Source organism: Xiphophorus maculatus, chromosome 19 (assembly GCF_002775205.1).
Source record: "Xiphophorus maculatus strain JP 163 A chromosome 19, X_maculatus-5.0-male, whole genome shotgun sequence".
In the NCBI taxonomy this organism is placed as follows: domain Eukaryota; kingdom Metazoa; phylum Chordata; class Actinopteri; order Cyprinodontiformes; family Poeciliidae; genus Xiphophorus; species Xiphophorus maculatus.
The window spans coordinates 18,483-43,989 of record NC_036461.1 but is presented as its reverse complement, the minus strand read 5'-3'; the positions used below and the strand labels follow the sequence as shown (position 1 = coordinate 43,989).

Below are 25,507 nucleotides of genomic sequence, written 5' to 3'. Positions count from 1 at the left end.
CTGAAGGATTTTATCTAGCAGGTGCTTTTGTTCCGTAAATAGGGCCATTACCTTATCAGTACCCTGGTAATGGCCTCAACGCATCTCACAGTTGCACAATTGTTCCTTAGACTTAGACTGACTTTATTGTCATTTTGCATGCAGGGTGAATACAGAACGAAATTTCGTTGCATACGGCTCAGGACAATGTTTGAGGTTCCAATGTTGTGAGGTTACTCCAGAATAAAATAAAATACAGTATAAAATATGAATATAAATATAAATATAGGATATAAAGTGCAGGAATGACAGTAAAATAGAAGTTATTTAGCTCTGTACATGTGCAAGGTATAAAGTGGAGACCAGATTTTGAGTGCAGTCCAGTTAAGAGTTCAGCAGTCTGATGGCAAGTGGGAAAAAGCTGTTTCAGAACCAGGTGGGCCTGCACCGGATGCTGCAGAACCTCTTTCCAGAGGGCAGCAGGGAGAACAGTCCATGGTGGGGGTGTGAGGGGTCACTGATGATGTTTCGGCCTCAGGACACGCATCCTGCATCGATGGTTGACCTGACACTTCGCCCTTTTGCCTGAGCTGGGTGTGGAAGGTTGTTGCCGAAGCAGTTTCTCCTTGTGTGCCTTCTTCTCACTCACATGAGAGTTACCGAACTCTTTTGCAAGCTCAACCAGGAAGTCCACCCGTCTCTCCTGCACCCCAATGCATGCCTGATAAAGCACATGTGCATTCAGTGCTGCCATGTCAATCATGTTTGCCAGGTTTGCTGACCAGCTGTCACATAGTGATGGAACCTTGGTCACCCCCCTGCAAGATAATGACTGAAATAAATGCCATTAGTTCTTGTGAACTAAATAGGTGAAGCAGTCACCTATTTATCCTCCACAGCACAAAAGGCTGAATGCAAATTTGCATGTGCAAAGTCTCCCAGATTTCTTTTGCTTACACTTTTTGCATGATTTTTTTTTAGGTGGATCAACACAATTAATTTGGTTATTTTATTTCTAAACTGTCATGTTATACCCTCTTAGCTTTATTTCAAAGAGAAACATTACTCATTTCTTTTAGAAAAACCTTTGCATATTTCTTGAAACAGATTGTATGTTTTGCAAACTCTATGTACATTTGGCAAAATGACCTGGATAATGCAGCACAACATCATGGATCAGCTGCAAAAAGTCACATCTCTCCAAAAACACTTCATGTATGCTTCAAAACTAAACTGACTAGTTGTAGGTATCATAGATACCCACCCCTAACATGGACTATTCACATTCCTACCTTCTGGTCTGACGGTCAACGACCACATGTACAATAGAAGAATAGAAGAATGGATGAATGGAGGCTAATTTGAGCCATCAGAGTCATCAGTTTGGACTCAGGGTCTTTTTGGCACTGTTTCAGCAAGTCTAGGGAGAAATCGAAAACCTAGCACTCCTATGATAGTAGGCTGACAGGAAACGGGGAAGGAGAGGGGGCAAGACATGCAGCAAATGTCGTCGGGTCCGGGAGTCGAACCCGCGACGGCCGCATCGAGGACTGAAGGCCTCCAAATGTGGGTCGCGCTAACCGCTATGCCACCACGGCACGCCCCGAAAACATGCACTTTTTCATAAAGTTATTCTCTTATTAATTCTTATTAAGTAAAATAAATCACCAATGATACTGTCTCTATCTTAGTTGTGTTAATGTTAAAAATATATAGATTAAGAGAAAAGGTCTCATAATTAATTGCCAAATAACTGGAAAGGTGCCATTTAATGCCTCTGCCTGGCATTCTGTGTCTGTCTTGTGGGCAGAAACTTCCACAGAGATTCAGCGCGTTTATCAGTGACTGATTCTCAGCACCTGAAAGTGAGAATGTATAGTAACCATTAATGCTCTTAAATAAAAAACTGTTTGTGGAATGACTCCGTTCCTTCGGCACTGAAATGCAGCAATATGTAGATTAATAATGTAGCAAATCTGACTTTTTGAATAAAACTACATTATGTTATAATCAATGCAAAATGTAAAAACTGCATGGAGTGCAGTTTGTAAGTTTTTGTTACATTATGTGAAAACACTTACATTTTGTGCCAGTTATTAAAAATGCTTTTTTTAAAAAAAATATATATATATAATATGACCCATTAAACGATCTCAAGCCAGTGCTTGAGCCAGACATCAGTCTCTTCATCCCTCAGTCATTTCCTGAGACCAAAAAATAATATAGATGGCAACTTAAAGAACAAATCATACAAATAGATTAATAGTAAATAAATAAATATTGTGAAGAGAACATTAAAAACGTTTGTTAGGATTGTGTAGAAAAAACGTTGATATCTTTTATAAATAGTGTTTTGTGGTCAATATTATTTCATTATTATTAATGCGGGTGGCCAGTTTATATAAAGTTTCCTATCAATCTATAAGAATGATAGAAAACATGCTAACAAAAAGCCTCAGACCTGCAGCCACAGGCGGTTCTAGACAGGATAACAGAAGAGGCTCTTTGGCTCAAATATATTAAATGATGAAATACTGCCCTGTTTTTTGTTTCTTTCTTTTTTACTTGCCCTGTAGGCAACGATTTATTCATATATATGTACATTTATTATTATTGATACTTTAACGATTCTGCGTTTTAGTTCTGCTGGGGTCCATATGGTTATTTGTATTTGTTATAAGTTGCATTGTGATCCTTTTTGTTATATGTAGAGTGTTATGGGCTCCCACTGACATGTGATAGGCCTGTCATGTGGGCGGGGGATCAGTGGAGCGGGAGTACCAGGACCGGAAGTGGGGAGAGTTCAGAGAGAAGTTAGCAGTGAAGCTAACAGTTGAGTGTGCCCGTTTGTTAAGGCGTGAGCTGCAGCCTCAGAAATAGCAGCTTGTACTTATTTCTAATAAACCCTGTTTGGCGGGACTACATCTGCGGTGTTGGCGTCATTACAATACTGTAATTAAAAATGAGTTGTACAAGTATATGGCGGGGGGGAGGGGTGGGGGGATAACATGCTTGCATACACCTCAGAAAGTATGTAGTTGCGCCCCTGGTGTTAATGATTGGTGAATGCAATTTGCTTCCGTAGGAAACAGTCCCAGAGCCAACTACTTCATCATTAAAAGCAATCAAGAAATGACGTCTTACTGTAGAATATCTGTTACAACATTTCTCCTACATTTGAAGCCATCCTGCCAAGTGGCTGCACCTATGAGACGCGTCTCAGACATCTGCCTTGCGTGTGTCAACACCGAACGTTCAGGAACATTTTCGGACATTCAGGACATCTGCAATGACGGCGTAGAGCGAGAGTCCTGGGTATTCCAGAATGGCTCCTTGCTCCACCAGTGGCAGCTGAGGGTGCTGGGGAAACAGGGTTGCATTACCCCAAGCTTTGAAAAATTCCTGATGTCTAAATTATGCGAGATTTGGCGCAGGACCCCGCACCCTCTACAGGAACAGTGGGACCCTTGGCCACACAGCAGGCAGGAAAACATTTTCAAAGTTCAGGTTTTGGGTCTCCTAACTGTTCTATTCAATGTAGGAAACGTGTCCAGCAGCTCCTTGGAGTCTCACAAGCCTCCACTTAGAATCCTTCAGTTGCAGCATAAAGGAAAGATTTAGAGGTAATTTATTTTTATTTGTTACTGAGTGAAGCTTTACTCACAAGTGCAATCATTTTATTATTGTGTCACTGTAATCTCAAGTTCTTCAATAGTAATAAAGTAGTCTTACTTTAATGGTTCCCTTAGCCAAAGGTTATTTAAACCGCAGCCAGCTCAAGACATAAGCAAACTAAGCAGCCGCTTAGGGCCCCAGGGCCACTAAGGGGCACCTCAGTGGAGTTGATTTTTTTTTCTAATGATTTCTATGTCATTATAAAAACAAGAACTCACAATCATTATGAAGTTGTGATTTGTTTTTACAGTAATATATATTCAATAATGTTTGTAGCCATTATTATTTTTAAGATAATTGTCTTAAATTGGATTGGCAGACTGGGGTGGTGGTCCCCCTGTTCAAAAAGGGGGACCGGAGGGTGTGCTCCAATTATAGAGGGGTCACACTCTTAAGCCTCCCTGGCAAGGTCTATTCCGGGGTCCTGGAGAGGAGGGTCCGTCGGATAGTCGAACCTCGGATCCAGGAAGAGCAGTGTGGTTTTCGTCCTGGTCGTGGAACACTGGACCAGCTCTACACCCTCAGCAGGGTCCTGGAGGGTTCTGGGAGTTCACCCAACCAGTCTACATGTGTTTTGTGGACTTGGAGAAGGCGTTCGACCGTGTCCCTCGGGGAGCCCTGTGGGGGGTTCTCCGGGAGTATGGGGTACCGGGCCCTTTAATACGGGCTGTCAGGTCCCTGTATGACCGGTGTCAGAGTCTGGTCCGCATTGCCGGCAGTAAGTCGGGCTCGTTTCCGGTGAGAGTTGGACTCCGCCAGGGCTGCCCTTTGTCACCGATTCTGTTCATCACTTTCATGGACAGAATTTCTAGGCGCAGCCAAGGTGTTGAGGGCATCCGATTTGGTGGCCTTAGGATCTCATCTCTGCTTTTCGCAGACGACGTGGTCCTTTTGGCTTCATCAGATCGTGATCTGCAGCTCTCGCTGGAGCGGTTCGCAGCCGAGTGTGAAGCGGCCGGGATGGGGATCAGTGCCTCCAAATCCGAGGCCATGGTCTTGAGCCGGAAAAGGGTAGAGTGCCTTCTCCGGGTCAGGGGGGGTGTCCTGCCCCAAGTGGAGGAGTTTAAGTATCTCGGGATCTTGTTCACGAATGGGGGAAGAAGGGAGCGGGAGGTCGACAGGCGGATTGGTGCAGCGTCTGCTGTTAAGCGGGCGTTGTACCGGTCCGTCGTGGTGAAGAAAGAGCTGAGCCAAAAAGCGATGCTCTCGATTTACCGGTCGATCTACGTTCCCACCCTCATCTATGGTCATGAGCTTTGGGTCATGACCGAAAGAACGAGATCGCGGATACAAGCGGCCGAAATGGGTTTTCTCCGTAGGGTGGCTGGGCTCTCCCTTAGAGATAGGGTGAGAAGCTCAGTCATCCGGGAGGGACTCAGAGTAGAGCCGCTGCTCCTTCACATCGAGAGGAGCCAGTGGAGGTGGCTTGGGCATCTGGTCAGGATGGTGAGGAGTTCAGGTCCCACCGGGAGGAGGCCCCGGGGAAGACCCAGGACACGCTGGAGGGACTATGTCTCTCGGCTGGCCTGGGAACGCCTCGGGATTCCCCCAGAAGAGCTGGAAGAAGTGGCCGGGGAGAGGGAAGTCTGGGCCTCCCTCCTGAAGCTGCTACCCCTGCGACCCGACCTCGGATAAGCGGAAGAAGATGGATGGATGGATGGATTATTTTTAAGGACAGAAAGAAAAAAATAAATTGCTCTTGGGAGCCCCCTGGTGGCCACGGCGGGTCACGCTTCACCGGTAATATGAGCATCCAAACCTCCAAAGCTCTGGTGGAAGATAAGTTATCAAAACAATGTCACAAAAAAGACTTATCCTTCAGGGAGAGAAAGAAGAAAGAGGAAGAACAGAAAAAAACAGGATGAAGGTTTGTTTTAATGTGCCTTTGTAATGTAATGTTTATCAGAAAGATTTGTGGAGCTACTAATAGAAAATTAGCTTGATAACAACCTGGAACGGTTTATCCTACAATGTTTGTGTGAAATTGAGTTTTAGCTTTAAATGAGTTGATTCTCATGGTGGCTCTGGATATTTCTGAGGTATTTTTGGCTTCAAACCGTGTTTGATAACATTTGATAATAATTAAAACTTCTCAATGTTTGACATTGTCTAGCAAAATGTTTTTACATCAGGCTACATACAGTAGCTGCTGCGTTGATACATCAATGTGAAAGGATTTAGAGCGGATTTAGCCTTCTGAGGGGGCGGGGCTTAGATGACGTCATAATATGATGACATAGAATTTTCAGGCACCCATCAGGATCACTCATGCCAAGTTTGGTGCAGCTCAGTCAAAAAATGTGGACTCCAGAGGCAAACGTATGGCATTGAATACTCTTGGCACTTTAAAGCAAGTGAGACCAACTTCCTGTCTGTCATCCAACACAGAATCACTTTGATTAGGTCAAGAGAGCCATAGATGGAACTTTACAAGTTAAAAAAATAGCACTTCCTGTTCTGACGGGGCGGGGCTTAGATGACGTCATAATATGATGACATAGAATTTTCAGGCATCACACCAGCATCACTCAGGCCAAGTTTGGTGCAGCTCGGTCGAAACATGTGGAATCTAGAAGCAAACGTATGGCATCGGCGTTACAGGTCACTTCGCCACGCCGCCACACCCAGCTGCTTCATTGCAGCCGGTCAGGGCTTGAATCCACAACACACCAACATGTCTTCTGTCTCTGGACACAGTTTCATGTTGATTAGGTCAAAGGGCTACTAAGATAGCGACCGATCAAGGTAAAACATGACACTTCCTGTTCTCAGGGGGCGTGGCCTAAGCGATGTCATAATTTCACCACAGGGTCTTTTAAGACACCTAATGTTGATCAATAACTGAAAGTTGGTGTCTGTGAGTTTCTGTGCAGGATATATAAGAGTTTCGTGTTTCATGGCGAGTAGGTGAACTTTGACCCCTGGTAACCCCACTTCAGCAAGCTCATACAGTCACCGTTTTGATAACTTTAAATCAAACATGCCTTATGATCAGACTGACCGGGTTTGAAGCCGATCAATCGAAATCCCTAGGAGGAGTTCGATCAAATACGAAGGCTGTAAACGTCAAAATCGAGGTCAAAAATGGACTTTCAATACAAAATGGCCGACTTCCTGTGATAGTTGGCTTATAACATTAAATGTAAGTTCTGAGTCTTTTGGTGAGCTCTACAAGTGTACCAAATTTCATGTCTCTACGATAAAGTACGTGCATACCATTGTGTCAACAGAAAATTGCTAGTTGCCGCCGTTGAGCAATTTTTTTTGTGATTTTTGCGACAACCTTAAAATTCAAAATTTTAAAATTTTCTAGTCGCGACCGCCAAGTTTGGTGAGTTTTTGAATATGATAAAGCCCCCAAAAAGGCACGCGAAGAGGTGGGAAGAATCATAATAATAAGAAACAGTACAGATACAATAGGCCTTCGCAGCGCTTTGCTGCTCGGGCCTAATAATTAAAGCTGCAAGCAGCCTCGGGCGGCCCTCGCAGCAAGCGCCGCTCCGGCCTATTGGCCACCGCGGGGGTTCCAGCCACCGCAGAAGCTCTCGCACAGTTTCCAGAGCCGCAGCCCGCTCGCCACCGCAGAAGCTCTGCCGCAGTTTCCAGCACCGCCGCCCGCCAGCTGCCGCAGAAGCTGTCGCACATTTTCCACGCCCGTCCACCAGGCGATACGCGTGAATGCGTTCGGCGGCGCTCCACGACGACTGTCAAAAAATCTGGTGCAGATCGGTCGATGCATCGAGGAGATACAGCCGATGTATTAACATAGGGGGCGCAGTGGAGTCGAATTACATCTCAAACTCGTTGGGCTCTTTAGAGATGAACAAATGTCATACATATCCAGTTTGGCGCCAATCGAATGATCTATGTGTGAATTAGAGCCAAACATATGCATATGACGAGGCACTGATATTCGCCATTTGGCCACGCCCACACGGTTCAGCCAGAAGCGAGCATTGACAGAGCTCATCATCCGAATCATCTTGATTAGGTCAAGAGAGCCATAAACGGAGCTTTCCAAAGAAAAAAACAGCACTTCCCGTTGTGAGGGGGCGGGGCTTAGATGACGTCATAATATGACGACATAGAATTTTTAGGCTTCCCAGCAGGATCACTCATGCCAAGTTTGGTGCAGAAGCTATTGACCGTTCACAGTAAAATATGAGACTTCCTGTTGTCAGGGGGCGTGGCCTAAGTGATGTCATCATTTGACCATTGGATATAATTGGACACCCGATGATGATCAATAACTGAAAGTTTGGTGTCTTTGTGAGTTTTTGTGTTAGAAATACAAATTTTTTAATTTTTTCCTGTGTATTTCAAAATTCAACTTAGTTATTCGTAGGGCAATGCTGCCCTCTGGTGTTGAATTACTGAAAACATTTCATTATTTAAGTAATTCAACACCAGAGGGCAGCATTGCCCTACACATGACAAGGATCCCCTTTGTAATTACATATTACACAGTCGATCACAGGGGAACTTTGAGCCCTGCTAACCCCCCTTCCACCTGCTCAAATCTCACCATTTTGATAACTTTGAATTGGACATGCCTTATGATCAGACTGACCGAGTTTGAAGCCGATCAATCGAAATCCCTAGGAGGAGTTCGATCAAATGCAAAGGCTGAAAACGTCAAAATCAGAGTCAAAATTCGAACTTCAATCCAAAATGGCCGACTTCCTGTTGGGTTTAGAGCATGGCTCCAGGAGACTTTTTTGTACGTCCTGACAAGATACACATGTGTACCAAGTTTCGTAATTCTAAGTTAAAGCATGGCTTGGGGCTGATTTTTTAAAATATTCTAGGGGGCGATGTAGAGAAATTAGGCCACGCCCACCAAATTTCGCTATGGATTCCTGTTGGCGGGTGGATAAGGATCCATCCTAGTGAGTTTGGAGCAGCTCACCCCGAAACTGTGGAATTCAGAGCCAAACGAATTTCGAAGGCGTTCGCAACGCCGCCACGCCCACCTGCTTCATCGCAGCCGGTCGGGGTTGGAATCCACAACACACCAACATGTCTTCTGTCTCTGGACACAGTTTCATGTTGATTAGGTCAAAGGGCTAATATAGCGACCGTTCACAGTAAAAGATGACACTTCCTGTTCTCAGGAGGCGTGGCCTAAGCGATGTCATCATTTGACCATAGGGTATTGTAGGACACCCGATGACGATCAATCACTGAACGTTTGGTCCCTCTATGTGTTTTTGTATAGGAAATATAAGAGTTTCGTGTTTCATGGCGAGTAGGTGAACTTTGACCCCTGGTAGCCCCCCTTCAGCAAGCTCATACAGTCACCGTTTTGATAACTTTAAATCAAACATGCCTTATGATCAGACTGACCAAGTTTGAAGCCGATCAATCGAAATCCCTAGGAGGAGTTCGATCAAATGCAAAGGCTGTAAACGTCAAAATCGAGGTCAAAAATGGGACCTTCAATACAAAATGGCCGACTTCCTGTGATAGTTGGCTTATAACATTAAATGTAAGTTCTGAGTCTTTTGGTGAGCTCTACAAGTGTACCAAATTTCATGTCTCTACGATGAAGTATGTTCATACCATTGTGTCAACAGAAAATTGCTAGTTGCCGCCATTGAGCAATTTTTTTTTGCGATTTTTGCGACAACCTTAAAATTCAAAATTTTTAAATTTTCTACTCGCGACCGCCAAGTTTGGTGAGTTTTTGAATATGATAAAGCCCCGCGCGAAGAGGTGGGAAGAATCGTAATAATAAGAAACAGTACAGATACAATAGGCCTTCGCAGCGCTTTGCTGCTCGGGCCTAATTACAGACAGAATTCAGGTGAACAGGTTACAATGTATGTAGAGATCCATGAAGAGTCAAACAGGAGAGAGTTTTTTTGTATAGTTACCAAGTCCTGCAAAACTTTACAGCGCCAAACCTCAATTACCACCCCGAATAATTAATTAATGATACTCAACTTGCTTTAGCATTCCTATAAGTTAACCATTTTGACCAATATTTTTGAATTTTGTTTTCCTGGAGTCTTATGGAGAAGGTAAGCATTTCCATTTCACGTATTTCTTCTACAGTGGCTGACCAGTCACACAATGTCGGTGGGCTCCCACTAAGCCACTTTCTTGTTATTGCTTTCTTTCCTGCTATCAGTAGTATTTTCAGAAGGTACTTATCTTGAGTGTTGAGTTCAGTTGGTAAATAACTTAAATATATAATTTTAAAATTGTGCTCTATTTCAAAACCAAGAATTACTTTTATCTCTTTGGCCACCTTTAGCCAATAGGGATAAATCAATGGGCAGTCCCAGAAAATATGAAAGTTGTCAGCCATTATATTGTTACATCGTCTCCAACATTGCCCAGACTCAGCTCTTCCGGTCTGAGAAAATGTTCTTTTGGGGGTTATAAAAAACCTAACAATATTCTTCCATGAAAATTCCCTCCAGTGTCCTGAGCTGGTGGTGGTGGAGTTCGTTTGGTCTTTAAGGATTTTATGATGGATACTTTACATGAAAAGTAGTTTCATGCTACTTACTTGTTGAAGTTGATGTACAATAAAAACGTGTCAGATACCTGACATGTTTACCATTAAAAACACAGAAGCATCATACTTATGTTAATGTGCATTTATTTATTTAGATAATGTTTAAAGTACAGGACAAAGTACAGGAAGAAAAGAATTACATCTGGAAGGATAAAAACCAATGCAATTAATTGTATCATGATTTAGCACTTTATATGAATGTTCTTTTTAATTTTCCCCTAATTTCCATCAACTAGTTATGTAAAGATTTAAATGATTCTTCTTAGATTAGTTTCATGATGCTAATAAAGACATCGAAAAGGTGAGATGAAGTATTTTTTGTACATGTGAGTAAATAATAGAGCTAATAGTGATAATAACTGTAGGCTGTATGAAAGCATTGCCTGAGTTATTGCAGCAGTGCAATAATTAGGCTGGTTGTAGGATTATTCGTAGAGCAGCTGTGAGCAGAGCAGTCAGGAGAACAGAGACTGGTGATTTTGTGAACTCCAGGACACCACTGGTGGTTGCAGCTGTAAATCAAACAAACACAGTCCATTTACAACATTTCTGATTTAAACTCTGCTGCTGAATATTTAGAAAGGAGTTAATGTAAGTAAAGTATGCTCACATTGGGATGATATTGCTGTACTGGCCGGGGTTGTACTTGAACTGTTTCTGTTTCCTAAAACAAAGAATTAAGTTTGTTAGACAGTGGCACCCCCTAGTGGCTGTAAACAGTAAAACTACAACAGAAGACCTTTGGCACCACACCATGAACACGTTACTGCAGACACTTAAATGAAACAAGATGGTTCATTAGAATTGTTATTTAATCACATAAGATCCGTAAGATGTCTAATTTATCTTTTAGCTCACAAAGCTCCAACAGTTACAAATGAAAACTGTTCAGTACAGAAAACACACTGCTGATGGCCAAATATTTTTTCATTTTAGGCAGTAGTTCATCTGAATTTCAGATGTAAACACACCGTCACCGCACTGTTGTTGATTCCAACCTGGACCATTTTTAAAGAGAAAGGTGATAGTTTTACCTTGTGGCTCAGTGCTGTTTGTAGCGGTTGGTACTGTTGGGTCTGCCCTAGTGGTGATTAGATTCAAACCTAGTGTGTCCAGGTCAGACTGTAGCTGTAGGTTCACCCAGGTCTGAACCACAATATCATTCTCAAACAGCTTGAGATCTCGTAGGTTTTCACCCATCAGACCTTGGACGTTGGCCACAGTCAGATTCTGTGTCGGAAAAAAACAAACACAGGAAGATTTCTTTGAGGATCTTTAATTTTCAGGACCACGCAGTTACTGTAAGTAAATGCACTAGGTTGAGATTTGTTTTGTAGCTTTGGCCACTAAACTGACTTTCCATCCACAGAAACTTCTCACACAGTTTTCTGGTATCGTTTGTTTCACATGTAAACTTACAGTTATCACATTTATATCCAAACTCCTGAAAGTGTTGACATCCATGCTGATGTTCTGTCTTGATAACGCTGCAATATCTGCTTGAGGTGCTCCACCTACCGACCAGAAATAGGAAGGTTACCTTACTGAAGGGTCCTTAGTTGTACAGTTAGGCAGTTACCAGGCATGCTCACCTAGATAGCCTTTAACCAGGTTAAAAAAGTTAATCGGATTATCACGATGGACGCTGTAGGAGGTGTTGCTGATCTCGTAGAGGACTCTCTTCTGCTCAGTTGAACATGATGCCACATCTAGACGCTTGGTATTTCTGACAACAGATACAGAGGCATTCAGTTTTACTTTAACGACCACAGTGGATATGTTGGTTATATCCACGCTGACACCAACCTGATACTGTCTGCTGTGATGGTCTGTAACGTGCTGGTGTCCAGTGAGCACAGGTTGGAGTCAATAATGTTCAGTTCACTGCTGCCCAGTGAATTTCCAGAGGTATTCAGGTACTTGGTGATGATTGCTTTGCTCTAAATGTATCATGAAGAAAAAGTCAAGTTACCAAATTCCAGTCAAATGAAAGTTTTGGTAATGTCTACGGTCTGCTGTACCTGTGCCGTGTCCCATGTTCCATCTTCAGGTTTCATCAGAGCTGCCAAGGTATCCAGTTCAGTGATGTTCCACTTAGAGATGTCATCAAGTGTTGCTGAGCGAGAGACTGAAGCAAGCATCTGTACTTCCTGATCAGGAACTCCAGATGGGAATGCCTGGAGAGACAGATTGAGACAAACTGTGATGAACAAACACCAAAATCTGACATTACATGCGTTATCATCGTCTTTGAAAATGAAGTACATCGAATTCTGCTTTTAAACTTATTTGTGATGAGTGAGAGTTTGCACTTATTTTTGAAAATGTACAAATCAGTTTGAGCTCAGTCCAGTCGTTGGCAACCGCTTTTAGTTAGCAACCCTCTTTATCAGGGTCCGCCACCCGGTGGATCTGGCAGGCACACACAGGCAAACTCACACATGCACATGAATATGTACATATCTGGCACATTTAAAAGCTTCCGGAGAAACCAACAACTACACTAAACTCTGGGAAAGTGTTTTTACTGTAAGAGGAGGAGGTTGGATTAAAAGCAGCTGTGAAAACCATAAAAAAGCACTTGGATTTTACCACCAAAACACTTTGATTCTCTTTAAAAAGTAACAGATATTCCCATGTCACCTGGTTGAGTTTATTGAGGATGATCCTTTTATAACCATCATCATCCACTTTCTGGCAGATGGAGTAGAGGTTGTCTTTCAGAATGGGAACGTCCAGGCAGAGTTGAAACTGCAGCTGATTGTAGCCAAAGGGGAAGGAAGGGTCACTGACGGTCACCTGGGTGATGTTCCTCTCACTGCATCCTTTTAAAAGTTTGAGAAAACGAGTTGGGATTGGTTTGCAACTAATTTATTCCACTTAAATAACTCAACCTTTAGTCATTTAGGAAATCTTGCAGCTTTGGCTTCAGTAGCTGCTTTTAAAAGGGTTTACCTGCTTCTCGTTTTGCTGCTGGAGGGGTGAGCTGTGAAAACAGGTTCTTGAGCTTCCACTTCTGTGTTTTTTGTATCCTTAGGTCAGGCATGAAACCCTTAAGGAATCTTTTCTGTGTTGCCTGACAAAGTAGAGATAATATGACAGTTCTTTCATGCAAAGACAAATGAGTTGTTGTTAGGTGACTTAATGTCGCATCTTAACGTCATCAGACTTACAGCTGTGAAATGTGTCCAGATGTTTCTTGTTAAATACAAAGGAAGTGTTCCCAGCCCCTCTAGTGTCTGTTGGTCCCAGCTGTTTACAGCTCTGAAAAAAGGTTTGTGCAAATATGACACATCTAACAAATATTTAAATATACATAAATCATCATTCAGACAACAAGCAAGTGATCAATTGTTGCCTGGTATGTTGCTGTGAAATCCATCTAAGTCTATCTGATTATTTTAGCAGATAATGTAACATCCAAGTATGTTAGATGTGAATAAAGAGCCCACTTTATCTCGATTTATATTAAAATGCAGGACAACAGAAGCTGAGTGATTTTTCCCTGCAGACTAAATGACTGGATTAATTTCTTTAGTACCCGTATTGTGTTTTCCCAGACAGCAGCAGTGTTTCCATAGCAGCCACCTGGCTGGCAGAGAGGTCTTTGCAGGCTTTGAGGTTTTCCAGGATGAGAGGATCTGAATTCTCAATGTCGGATCTATCCAGAGTGCAGACCATGTTCCCCAGGACCTCCACATTGTCTCTGCTCAGGCTGTCGCCACTGATCCCCTGAAACAGTGAAAAACGTTCAAATCAGTGAATACGTTCCATTACTCTGCTGTAGAAGAATAATTTGAGGCACATGTGTAATGTGTGCTTTGATGCATGCTGCAGATAGGCTCTTTGTCTATTGATTCTCTTTTTTATTGGCTCTCACCAAGCAGTCTCTAGCTTCCCTGAACTTCTGTGGGCCCTTGTTCAAGATGCTGGAGGCCACAGAAAAGTCTGCGGCACCCAGGGCAGAAAAGTAGGACCTGCAGTTTGCTTTCTGGACATTTTTGGAGCTGTTGGTGGGGATTGTTGTAAAAAAGATATTAGTGATCAGATAACTTTCAAACAGCTGGCACAATAGTTACAATAATTAGGTGGAGAGAGACTCACTCCAAGTAGAGAAGCATGTCTGGAGGATAATCTGTGAAGTTCTGAGAGAGGTCGTCACGGATCAGGTTGTACATGCAGGTCAGCTGGAGGTCACAGTGTGAGAAGGTTGAATTAATTGATTCAAATGTGTGGACTATAACGTTTAATGTAGAGTAGACACGGTTCGCTGCTTCCCATGAAGTGACTTGTTAGTGTTGCTCCAGATCTTACCTGAGGTTCCTTCAGCTCCACCTTAGCCCTGCCTTTCCTCGGCCTGCAGGCGTGGATCAACTGACTGATTTGGGCTTTACTCATTTTCTTAACCGTGCCGCATGTGAAGCCTTGCAGCACAAATGGAGAAAGTCTTTGGAGAAAAGGCAAGAAAGATTACACCGGAGATATTCAAAGATTCACAATAAATACCAGGGTTGGCAGGTTTGTTCACTTACTGCTCAGTGTCAAAATCTGCCTCAGCCAGCGTCGCAAAAAACATGGTGGCCTGAAAAACACAGAAAAAAGACATTAAGATGTTAGTTGAACTTCTGCTTTCTAAATTTGAAAAGCAAAGGAGTAAATTCAGGTTAGCTTGGCGTTAAACTGTTGTCTGAACAAAAACTACAAGCCAATGAAATTAAATACCGAGAACTATAAGATTACAATTTATACTTTCTTACAAACATCTTGTTTTTTTCTGGCACACTTGAATCATAATAAAAAATTATTTAAAAGTGCATATAATGTTGTTTTTTTTTACTTTCATCAGTGGTAAACAAAGAATAATTTTCATTCATAAGATTACTTTGATTTTATATTGTTCTGAAACATTAAGAAATAGGAAGTACAGACTTGACTGTAGATTTGTTTGCATTGTTTTAAAAGGTTAAAATTGTAAAGCAGCTGTAGCCAGTGCCTGGATAGATTGATTATGGTCCATGTTAGATATTTTTAGAACGATGCTTTGCTGTACTTAGTTCCTCACATAAACCTTCTGCATGTGTTCAGGTAGCATGAAAAAATGTTCCTTTACATTTCTAAGAAAAATATTGGACACATTTACACATCAGTAGAAGTCTCCAAGTGGACATATTTTCAACTTTTGCGTTACCTTTGCATATTTAATATAGCTTGTCAAACTCTTTTTTACTAATTTAGCTTTTGGGAGATTGCGCGTGTTTCAAAGTTAATCCACTGACAGCCTGGATCTACTTCACGCTATTATCCATTCTGCATTAAACAGGAAACACTGACCTGATCTGCGGTCCACATCTTCTTGTTTATCGCAGTGATGTTGGCTGTTCCCTCAGGAAACAGCAGCAGGGAGGGTGGGATCTCCGTTGCTAAGGCATCAGGGACGTTCTCCACCACTTTGGCTGGACTGGAGTCCACAGAAATGATCTGGATGGAGGTTTACATGCATTAGATTATGCATTCACTCAGCAGTAAGCAAGAGAAAAAGTTCTACCAGTTCTTGAGTCTTTTCACTGTTTGGACACTATAACAAAGCTTGTTTTTAAGTCTAATGAGTAGAACTGTTACGTGTTTTAACTGCATCAGTCTGAAAAGCTACACGTGGAACATTTTAGTCGCTGCAACTTGTATAGTTGATGCACAACTTTCAGTCGATGTTTCATTGTGTGTCTTTCATTTATAAATAAAGATTAAAATCAAACATACATATTGAAATATCTGTATTTTCTACACAAATAGGTTCCCAATCCCAACTAGGAACTAAGTGGCAGATTTGTCTTGTTTTATTCACACGATGCTCTGAATAGATGATCATGAATGAAGTTAAGATAGAAGTCTCATCTTTTTACCTTTTTGACAAAAGCCTCCTGGACAACCTTCGGGGCTTCCAGCATGTTGGAAACAAGCGTTGGGTTCTTGGACGCACTGAGTACTTCAGAAGCTGAGATATTGTTGATTGACTTTGAAGGAACTCCAATGATAAGAGTCCCCAGAGACTCCAGAGAGGCTGCACTGTTGATCTGTCAGTCATATTCCACCCATTAAAAACATGATCAGTGAACTGGAAGCTGATTGCAGGCAACTTTCTAATCTGTCGAGCTATATTTAGTTTACACTTCATGGATAAAAGACGTGATTATTATGTATATTGTCGGGTTTGTACCTGAAAGCTTGAGGAGGTGATGCGGTGGATGATGTTGCTGGCCTGGTCCTGTCCCCAGGTGTTCACTGAGCTCAGGATGGACAAAGACAAAACCAGCACCTCAGACGACACAGACAGGATCTGGCTGTTTGTCAGGCCAGAAGACGCATTTCCAAGGTCTTCAAACGTTTGCGCTGTGAAGACCTTGATGTTGGACGCCAGAGCTGCAGATCTCTGTTTAATAAAACATGCATCATTAATGGCTGTGAACTAAATTTCTGGTCAAACATCCCTCTACATCACAACAGTTCATCATATATTAAATAAATATAACTGTTTTTTGTGACATTTTCATATTTTTAAGAATTCTACCATCTTTGTATACAGTCTTTGTATAAATGATCATTTGTGAGCAGATCAACACATCTGAACCTGCTGGGTTTAAATGAACCCAGATTTATAGAACGGTGTGATGGCTCCCTGCTGTGTTGCAATGTGGCCGGTTAATTTTCTTTTAATTAAGGTCTTCAAATTGTGGGAGGCTCTTATGATCATGTGTCCACCTGGATCGTATTTATGGAACGCCCGTTCCTCTCATCATGGCAGATGAGATCCGGAGCCGGAGCCGGGGCAGGGGCCAGACGGCGTGGGGTGCGGCAGTCGCTTGACCCGGTGTGGGAGCAGAGGCTGAGACCTGTGTGGGCCGTCCACTCCATGGCCGAGCGAGATCTGCACCAGACAGAGGACCAGGCCGAGGGAGCACGCGCTGGTGTAGCGGTTGTTGGGCTGCTGCCCATTACCCCAGACAATCATTTTTATCAATAATTTTCTCTGAAGGGCTTAAAATGGTTCTTGTTTTCGTGTCCTCCCAGTTTCTTGTTGCAGTCTTCTGAGCCGGGCAACAAAAGGGAATTCTATAGCAAGTTGCATCGGTGACTGAAAACAAAGCTCAGTAGGCGTTGGTCAGTGGATACTGCCTCTTTGTGCTTAAAAATGTGCAAATTCATCAAATTATTCATGGAAAATGAGCCTATTTGCTGACTTATTCAACAGCTTATCCTGACATATTTGATATAAAATGCAGCTTAGGAAGCTGAAATACCTAGATGCAATGCTAGTTGACATGCTATTGGCTGGGATTTGCAAAGCACTTAATGTAAAAGTGCCGTGAATTCTCCTTGGCGCTGATTGGCTAAACCCCCAAGGGCGTAGATAAGGAAGTGCATGGATATTAGCTTCAGCTGTAGTGCTAAGATGGTTTCCACTGTGAGTATTAATGCATATTAGGGTATATTTGGTGTCTGCACAGGCTGCACAATGAAACACTTGTCCTGGGGCCTAAACTGGTCACTGAAGTGATGTGAGGAGGATTGTCGTGAAAATTGGAATGGAGTGGTAAGATCTTTCCAGGTTAACGCAGAAAACAGATCATAAAGGCCTGAGAGACATAAGTGATCTTGCACTGTATCTGTGTTGCCCTGTGACGGACTGGTGATTTGTGACCCCACCTTTTGCCCAATAACTATTGGATACATAAACTGAACTGTGGGGATATACAATGGATGGACAGGAAGGGCTTGAGCTACTGAAATAATCAGTTAAAACCATTTTTAATGGGGTCAGAAGTACTGGTGGATTTCAGCAGACAGCAGTGGTTCCTAACCCCCGCCATTAACAGGGGTCCACTGTATAGACAATATTTGCTTTTATCTTGTTTTCCTGCATTTAAACCCATCAGTGCAATCAAATGATTTCTGTGTGACAAAAAAAGAGAAATCTTGAATGAAATAAAGAGAAAAGCATGTTGCTACAGGTCATACAGACGGTCACTGAGCAGAACCTCTGTGACGTTTTCATCTGGTACCTCAGGATTCTCTGTGCTGTTGCAGAATGTCTTCAGCTTGTCCAAGATGGCCATCGTATCGTTCTCACTAAGAGAAGTAAATAAGGAGCTTGGGATGTCAGGCGAGCAGAGTAAAGAGCCTGGGAGCCTGAATGAAAGGTGACATGTTGAAGGATGATTTTAGCAAAATGAATAAAACTTATTACTTTCTTGTAATAATAATGTTTCCTTTTCAAACTGGTGGATAGTTACATCATGAGTCCAAAGGATGGGTAGAACTCATAAAGCTGCAAGATGTAGTAGTCTGTTACATCTTGTGGGATCGCTGCGTTGTTAAAGAGCTCCAGATTAGCTTTATCCTCCAAGAACACAATCAGCTTCAAAAATAGATGAGCAAAACACAAAACAGGTCAGAGACATTCAGACGAAACCTGCTGGATCACACAGGTCAAGTTTGTAAAATTCTGATTTTGTTTGTTGGTAGGTTCCGATTTGAAAGTTTGCAGAAATACCTGAGAGGTGTTGACAAAGTTTTTGAAATCATCCAGAGTGATAAATATCACAAAGCTGCCGATGTAGTTGACAAACCAGGAGGTGGAGTTCAGATCTGGGTCTGTGGCGTTGTAGCATCTGGCCACAGATTCTGAGGAAAAACAGGGATTTTCAGTGTTTTAGGCAGCAGACTTCACTAATGTCATTAAAATGTAATAGATGTTTTCTATCCGTTTCCAAAAATCAAACTTTTCATGGACTTATTACTGTCTGAATGCATAAACACTGTTACATGCTGTGGTGACTGCATCTGTGTTTGTCAATTCCAGGTTGCTGCTGAGTTCTTGCAACTTAAGCAGTCGCAGCTGGTTCCACTCTGCCTCATGAAGTATAAAGCTGGTGGGAACTGATCTCAGGGCCTCTTGGCCAACTGGGTAGCATGTGTGCTGCAGCTTTGTGGTGGTTTGAGGGAAGTGTGTGCACTTATTCTCTTTTTCCAGGCTAGTAGATGAGTGGGGCATGAGTGTTTATGAAGACACCAGGTTCCTGGTCTCTCCCAGGTTAGATTGTTGGAGGATTGTGTCTTATTAGAAACCCTGGATTTTGTTATTTACACTCTCATTTTTTCCTCAGGTTTTTCAAGATTCTACCTGGCTTATTTTTAAATAAAACATTAACTACAGCCTCCTGGTTTTGCCTCTTCATACCCGGGTCATTTGTTACTTTCCCCTCCTCTACCCCTAGACTTGGGGATGTAACAACACCAATTAATCAAAAATATATTCTTAAAGTGTAAAAGAGACTTAAGACGTCTATCTCGTGTCACATTTTTCTCCAAATCTCACCAGCACCAAGGTAGCTTCTGATGGTGGTGTACACATCTGGCTGTCCAAAGTCTGAACTGGTGAAGGTGAAGTTCTTTCCCATGAAAGACACCCTGTGGAACAGGAAGCAATGAAATGTGGTTACATGGGGACCTTTTGTCAATGTTATGACAACATGAGACACTGACTCACAGTTTTTGGAAGGTGAGACACGAGGCATTCTGCACTTTGTTGAAGCTGATGAGATCCTTGGTGAGGAACCTCAGATAGTTCCTCAAACGTACGTTAAACCACAGATCAACCTCAGATCTTCTGTTGCTGCTCAGAGCCAAAGGCCAAACACAGGGAAGGATGATCCTCCTCACATCATCTGGGACGTCCTCCTGCAGGTGTTGTACAGAAATATTAAACAGTGAGGAGAACACAACCAGATTCACCCATAGATGTTACTACACATTTAAATTTGAGATGAGGACATACGTTTTCTAGGAAGGAAGGAGTGTTGTTGTAGTTGCTGAAGATGATGCAGATGCCTGAACTGTTACTGATTGCGCCAGGCTGAATGAGGAACTGACGCAGTTCTGAGGTGCTAATGGTATTTAGGAGCTGAAAACAGAAGAAAACACTTTTTAAGTTAATTTAGCTCGATTACGTGAATGAGTCCATTTTTGGATTCCTAATATAGAAGTATGTATAAACAAAATTGCCCCAAAAATCTCCTTTCTATCCGTTCCCTTTTATCTGTGTGTATAAATGTTGTTCATATTCAGATATTTAGCTGTACCTCTGATTTGCGTGTTGGTGGAAGAAGAGAGATGAATGACGGGACATCAGGAAAGCCAAAGCTGAGGAAGTTGTTCTTCAGGAAGATGTAGAAGCTTCCACCACTGTAACACTTTAGTGGCGTTTGATCTGTGTTGCAAAGTAAAGCATCTTATTCTGGGTACAAACAAGACATCGGTGGACAGAAAAGACTTTTCAGTTTTATTTCTGCTGTGGTTGCTTTGGGGCATTTTTTTGTAGAATTAAGCTGAAATTCTTAAAGATGTCAAGTTTTCATGACTTTCATCAGCTTCAGCAAATCACACCCAGTTGCTTCTTCTAAAGCAGCTATCCCAGGTTTGCATCCCAATGTCGGACCATCTGCTCTTTTCCCTCTCAAGCTACTAGAGACTAAAGGACAGTAGCACCACAATAATAAACAACATGGGTAGTCATACACAACTGGACTGATGTTCCATTTGTTATTTGAGCTTGAAAAAGTGATACTTTTTAATCTACAAAAGTATTACTGCTGAAACACCTCTTGGAAGTTTTCAATCAACTACACTGAAAATCGTTTGTACCCCTAGCAGATTTAGGTTTAAAGTTCTACTTTAATTTTACTAACATGTTTCTCCCAACTAGAAATCATTTTAAGATCTAGAAGCAACCCAGTCAGAGACCTGACTGAAATCTGATTGAGTATCTGGGGGGTAGAGCTAAAGATTAGGGTGATGGTTGTGCATCATATCCTGCCTGTTATGCATGAGATATTGCTATGCTGCTGCAAAAGACTATTGTCACTTTATAACAAGGAGCACAAGGATAATTGTTCTTGAGAAAATCTGCATGTTTCCTTCTTGTTATTTAGATTTTTTTGTAGTTTCAATCAGAAACATTTTAGAGTACAAATTTCACAGTGACATTAAACATATTGAATAGTTTATTCAAAAACCAGAATTCCTGGAGCTGTGTCTCTGAGAGCATTGATATGTTAATTGATCTGTCTTTATTTCAGGAGATGGATTTGGGAATTCTGCAGAAAATCCACACTGCAAAAACCAAAAATCTATTTTTGATCTAGCTTCTAGTACAAATATGTCAGTACACTCAAAATAAAACAAATCTAACTTACAAGTAACTTTTCAGCAAGTAATGGGAGCTTGTTTTAAGTCAGTTCCTTAATATTGATGAAAAGATATGAGCTATAAGTAAAATTAAAGTTGCAAGCAGCCTCGAACGGCCCTCGCAGCTCAGCGCTGCTCCGACCTCATGGCGACCGTGGGGGTTCCGGCGACACCGCCCGCCCGCCAGCCGCAGAGGCCTCACCCAGTTCCCGCACCCATCCACCGTCCACCCGATGCATTCGCCAGTGCTCCCTGACGACGCACGAAAAATCTGGTGCAGATCGGCTGATGCAGCAAGGGGATATACCCGATTGATTAACCTAGAGGGCGCAGTGGAGTCAAATGACAATTTAATGCTATTGGGCTCTTTACAGGCTGACAAAAATCAGTTTTAAAAAGTTTGGTGCAAATCCGATTATGAATGTATAATTTTGAGACAATCGCATGCAAACGGCGAGGGACTGAAATTGGCCATTCGGCCACGCCCACACGGTTCAGCCAGCAGCCAGTGTTGACAGAATCCATCATCATGTCATTTATGTCACTTGGCACAGGTTTAAGCCTATATGAATCAAAGAGTAAAAGTAAGAGATCCAGCAGAAAAAACAGGTGACTTCCTGTTGGAAGGGGGCGGGGCTAAGGTGATATCAATTGACCAAGTAAATGTGATGAGGACTGGTCTGTAATGAGACATAGAAAGTCTGATGCAGCTGTGACCTTGCATGTGGAAGTTATTGAACCTTGATGTTTCATGGCAAATAGTCAAAGTTTGACACTTAGCCACGCCCACATGCTTTGATGTATGAGAAATCCTTTGATACTTTTTGACCTACTATGCCTCAAGACTGTGCTGAGTGAGTGTGTATGTCAAATGCTGTAAGACAAGTTTGGTCAGATACGATGTCGATAAAAAAGAGAAAATGGCGGTTTTCATCCAAAATGGCCGACTTCCTGTTGGGAATGGACCATGGCTCCAAGAGAGGTTTTTTTGTACGTTCTGACAAGATACACATGTGTACCAAGGTTCATAACTCTGGGATAAAGCATGGCTTGGGGCTGATCATTTAAAATATTCTAGGGGGCGCTGTAGAGAAATTAGGCCACGCCCACCAAAGATTGTTGTGGATTCCTGTCAGTGCAGATAAGGATTCATCCCAGTAAGGTTGATGGAGCTCAGCTTGAAACTGGAATTTAGAGCCAAATGTATGGCAACAGCGTTACATGTCACTTCGCCACACCGCCACGCACACCTGCTCCACTGAAACTGGTCAGGGTTGAAATCCATGTCTTCTGTCTCTGAACACAGTTTCATGTTGATCAGGTCAAAGGGGTCAGATAGAGACCGTTCGCAGTAGCCGATCGATCGAAATCCCTAGGAGGAGTTCGATCAAATGCGAAGGCTATAAACTTCCAAAAGGGCTTGAAAATTAGAGCTTCAATCCAAAATGGCCTACTTCCTGTTTGACTTGCACTATGACGTGAATTGAATTCTCTGTGCGTCTTGGGGAGCTCTACAAGTGTACCGATTTTCATATCTGTGCGATGAAGTAAGGTCACAGAGGAGGGGGTTTTGAAAGAAACATAACACTATGATTACAATAGGCCTGAGCAGCGAAGCGCTGCGAAGGCCTAATAATCTGCCAGTGGAATAAGACATTTTAGTTTATGGGAAAATGTCGTGAATGGCAGATTATTTCACTCCATTACATTTTTATCAATATTATGGTATGATTGACTTCAAACGAGCTCCTATATCTTGCTGAAAAGTTAACTGTAAGTTAGTTTTCTTATTTTAAGTGTGCTAAGATATTAGCACTAGAAACTAGACCACAAATATTGGGTAAGATTTTGTGTTTTTACAGATAATCATAGTTTACCATTTCAACTAAATGTCCTGAGAAATGTACTGTTTTTAAGATGTTTAGACTGATGTTAAAAATGTACTAAAGCAACCAAGAAATGTCAAAGAGAGAATAAGCTTCTTTTCTTTTGTTGTAAGCATTATTTTCTACCTTGGAGGAAGAGGATCATATTTTTGTAGATCTCTGCCTTGGTTTCGTCGCTGAGTGTCATCTGCACAGTTTCAAGCACTGAAATCCTGAATGGAAATGATCAGTTACTAATTTAAACCAATAATCAATATCACATTATACAATGTATTGCCTAAAAGATGGAGCCATTTTGTAATATTTTTATATCTACTGTAATTTCATAAATGTATTGAATAGATACTTACATCTCTTGGCTGCTGTTGCAGCTCCTGTTTTTCACAATACCAAAGAGGTGAATAACCATAGCTGGAGAGAGATTGACCAGCAAAGGTCTGAGTTGCAGCCTAAGCCATAGCAGGAAATCCTCATCACTAACAGCCGACATGGAGAAATTTTTATCCAGCACAGCCTCAAGAAAGGCCAATGTCAGGTTCTGTGTGTAGTTGGAAGACTGGGTCTGTGGGGAAATTCAGTTTTAGGAGGAAAAAAGAGGTGTGAATGAATTGGTTTAGTGAACATCAGGATGGTACAGCCAGAGACGATGCATTTTTAGAAAACAGATTAAAAACCTACACATCATACATTTTACAATTCTTGAGATTTATGTGCTAAAAGTTTGCTTTTCTTCTTGTAGATGTAGATTGTTATGTATAAGTTGGTGTTAAAGAATAAAAAGTGCAAGATATTAAATGTGCAAGGCTGAGGTTAGAAAACCCAGAGCAAGTTGTACATCTCTGCAAAAGAATATTACACTGGTTGAAAATGTTGAATCCAAACTGAAACTAAAGCCAATTTTTTTTTGTCAGACTGAGATGTAAAAGTGCCCTGGAGAAGAGAAAGCTCACAAGTAGATCATTAAAAGGCTGGCATGTTAGAACATCACAACAGGCAGACACAAAAATAGAAGAGACAAAATGATATCCTCTATTGAGGTTCAAGTTCTTACCACAGTAGTAGTGCCAGGAGATGATAATGCTGACCCAGGACTGTTACTGGTACCTAAGGTTGGCGTTTCAGAGTCAGTGAGGCTTTTTGTTGGTGTACCAAGTGAAACATCTGCCGTTGCTGTCTCAGAGGTTGTTTTGGCATCTGGTGTTGATGTTGTACTGCTCTTGCCTTCAGTTGGAGGCTCTGGGGTAACAGGGCTGGTTGCAGTGTTTGATAGTTCTGTACTGGTTAAAGTTTGTTTTGTTGTTGTGGTAGCACTGATTGTGAGAGTGGTCTGAGTCTCACTTCCTGTGGCTGCAGTTGTTGTTGACGTCCCACTCGTAGTTGTACCTATTGGCATCATTGTTCCAGAACTGGTTGTAGGAAAAGGCATTGTTGTGCTAGTGGTAGATTCAGAATCTGAAGATGTCAAAGAATCAGTTGGACCACCTGTTGATGATGATGTTGCAGCACTTGCTAAGTTTGTTGTTGCTGTGAGAACACTGTTTTCGGAGTCTACTGTTGTCATAGCACTGGCCAAAGCATTTCCTGTTGAAGTTCTAGCACTTGTTTCAGGTTTAGGGTTTGATATCAAGGAACTCGTTCCAACAGTTGTTTCTAACATTGTGATTGTTCCAGCATCTTGTGTTGAAGTTCCAGTACTACTTGAAACTTTTGCTCTTGTTGTGAAAGGAGGAGACTCAGCACTCACGGTTGTTGTTCCAACAGTAGCCACAGAATTACCTGTTGATGTTCCAGCATCGGTTACAGTGTTAGTTGTCCTCCATGAGCTGCTTACAGTATGAATGGCTGAACTGTATGTGGTAGTAAGTGCTGGTATGTCAGAAGTGGTTAGGGATGTTTTTGTTTGTGTGTCAGAACGTGTTCCAGTTGCAGTTCCAGTACTTGTTAAACTAGTTTCCTGGGTGGACATTGTAGTTGGAGGGATCGTGCTGTTGGTAGATAGACCAATACCCATTCTGTCTAGATCCGACTGTTGTTGCAAGTTTACCCACATCTGAATCACAGTGTCGTTCTCAAACAACTTTAGGTCCGGTAAATGTTCCCCCATGAGTTTCTGGACGTTGGAAACAGTTAAATCCTGCATGTTTAGAAAATTAAATGTTGAAAAAAATATTTTTTGCAGTTAAATTATATTTTTCAGAAG

General features: G+C 42.1%; 1 protein-coding gene across 1 annotated transcript in view; it reads right to left on the bottom strand.

Moving 5' to 3' along the window:
* Positions 1 to 10,247: 10,247 nt before the first annotated feature.
* The window catches only part of LOC111612256, a 33,733-nt gene continuing 18,473 nt past the window's right edge, over positions 10,248 to 25,507 (bottom strand). Inside the window, exons 44-71 of the mRNA XM_023352898.1 lie at positions 24,359 to 25,441; positions 23,658 to 23,869; positions 23,434 to 23,519; positions 20,317 to 20,444; positions 20,013 to 20,138; positions 19,725 to 19,915; positions 19,554 to 19,645; positions 18,729 to 18,859; positions 18,469 to 18,593; positions 18,238 to 18,364; positions 16,395 to 16,607; positions 16,081 to 16,251; positions 15,512 to 15,658; positions 14,713 to 14,762; positions 14,495 to 14,627; positions 14,285 to 14,367; positions 14,061 to 14,187; positions 13,722 to 13,912; positions 13,354 to 13,444; positions 13,136 to 13,256; positions 12,824 to 13,005; positions 12,202 to 12,357; positions 11,987 to 12,120; positions 11,773 to 11,906; positions 11,600 to 11,694; positions 11,215 to 11,410; positions 10,791 to 10,844; positions 10,248 to 10,692 (exon numbers count right to left, since the gene is read on the bottom strand). Of these exons, the coding sequence (XP_023208666.1) occupies positions 10,589 to 10,692; positions 10,791 to 10,844; positions 11,215 to 11,410; positions 11,600 to 11,694; positions 11,773 to 11,906; positions 11,987 to 12,120; positions 12,202 to 12,357; positions 12,824 to 13,005; positions 13,136 to 13,256; positions 13,354 to 13,444; positions 13,722 to 13,912; positions 14,061 to 14,187; positions 14,285 to 14,367; positions 14,495 to 14,627; positions 14,713 to 14,762; positions 15,512 to 15,658; positions 16,081 to 16,251; positions 16,395 to 16,607; positions 18,238 to 18,364; positions 18,469 to 18,593; positions 18,729 to 18,859; positions 19,554 to 19,645; positions 19,725 to 19,915; positions 20,013 to 20,138; positions 20,317 to 20,444; positions 23,434 to 23,519; positions 23,658 to 23,869; positions 24,359 to 25,441 (4,683 nt within the window). The 3' untranslated portion in view covers positions 10,248 to 10,588. The remainder of the gene's footprint in view (positions 10,693 to 10,790; positions 10,845 to 11,214; positions 11,411 to 11,599; positions 11,695 to 11,772; positions 11,907 to 11,986; positions 12,121 to 12,201; positions 12,358 to 12,823; positions 13,006 to 13,135; positions 13,257 to 13,353; positions 13,445 to 13,721; positions 13,913 to 14,060; positions 14,188 to 14,284; positions 14,368 to 14,494; positions 14,628 to 14,712; positions 14,763 to 15,511; positions 15,659 to 16,080; positions 16,252 to 16,394; positions 16,608 to 18,237; positions 18,365 to 18,468; positions 18,594 to 18,728; positions 18,860 to 19,553; positions 19,646 to 19,724; positions 19,916 to 20,012; positions 20,139 to 20,316; positions 20,445 to 23,433; positions 23,520 to 23,657; positions 23,870 to 24,358; positions 25,442 to 25,507) is intronic.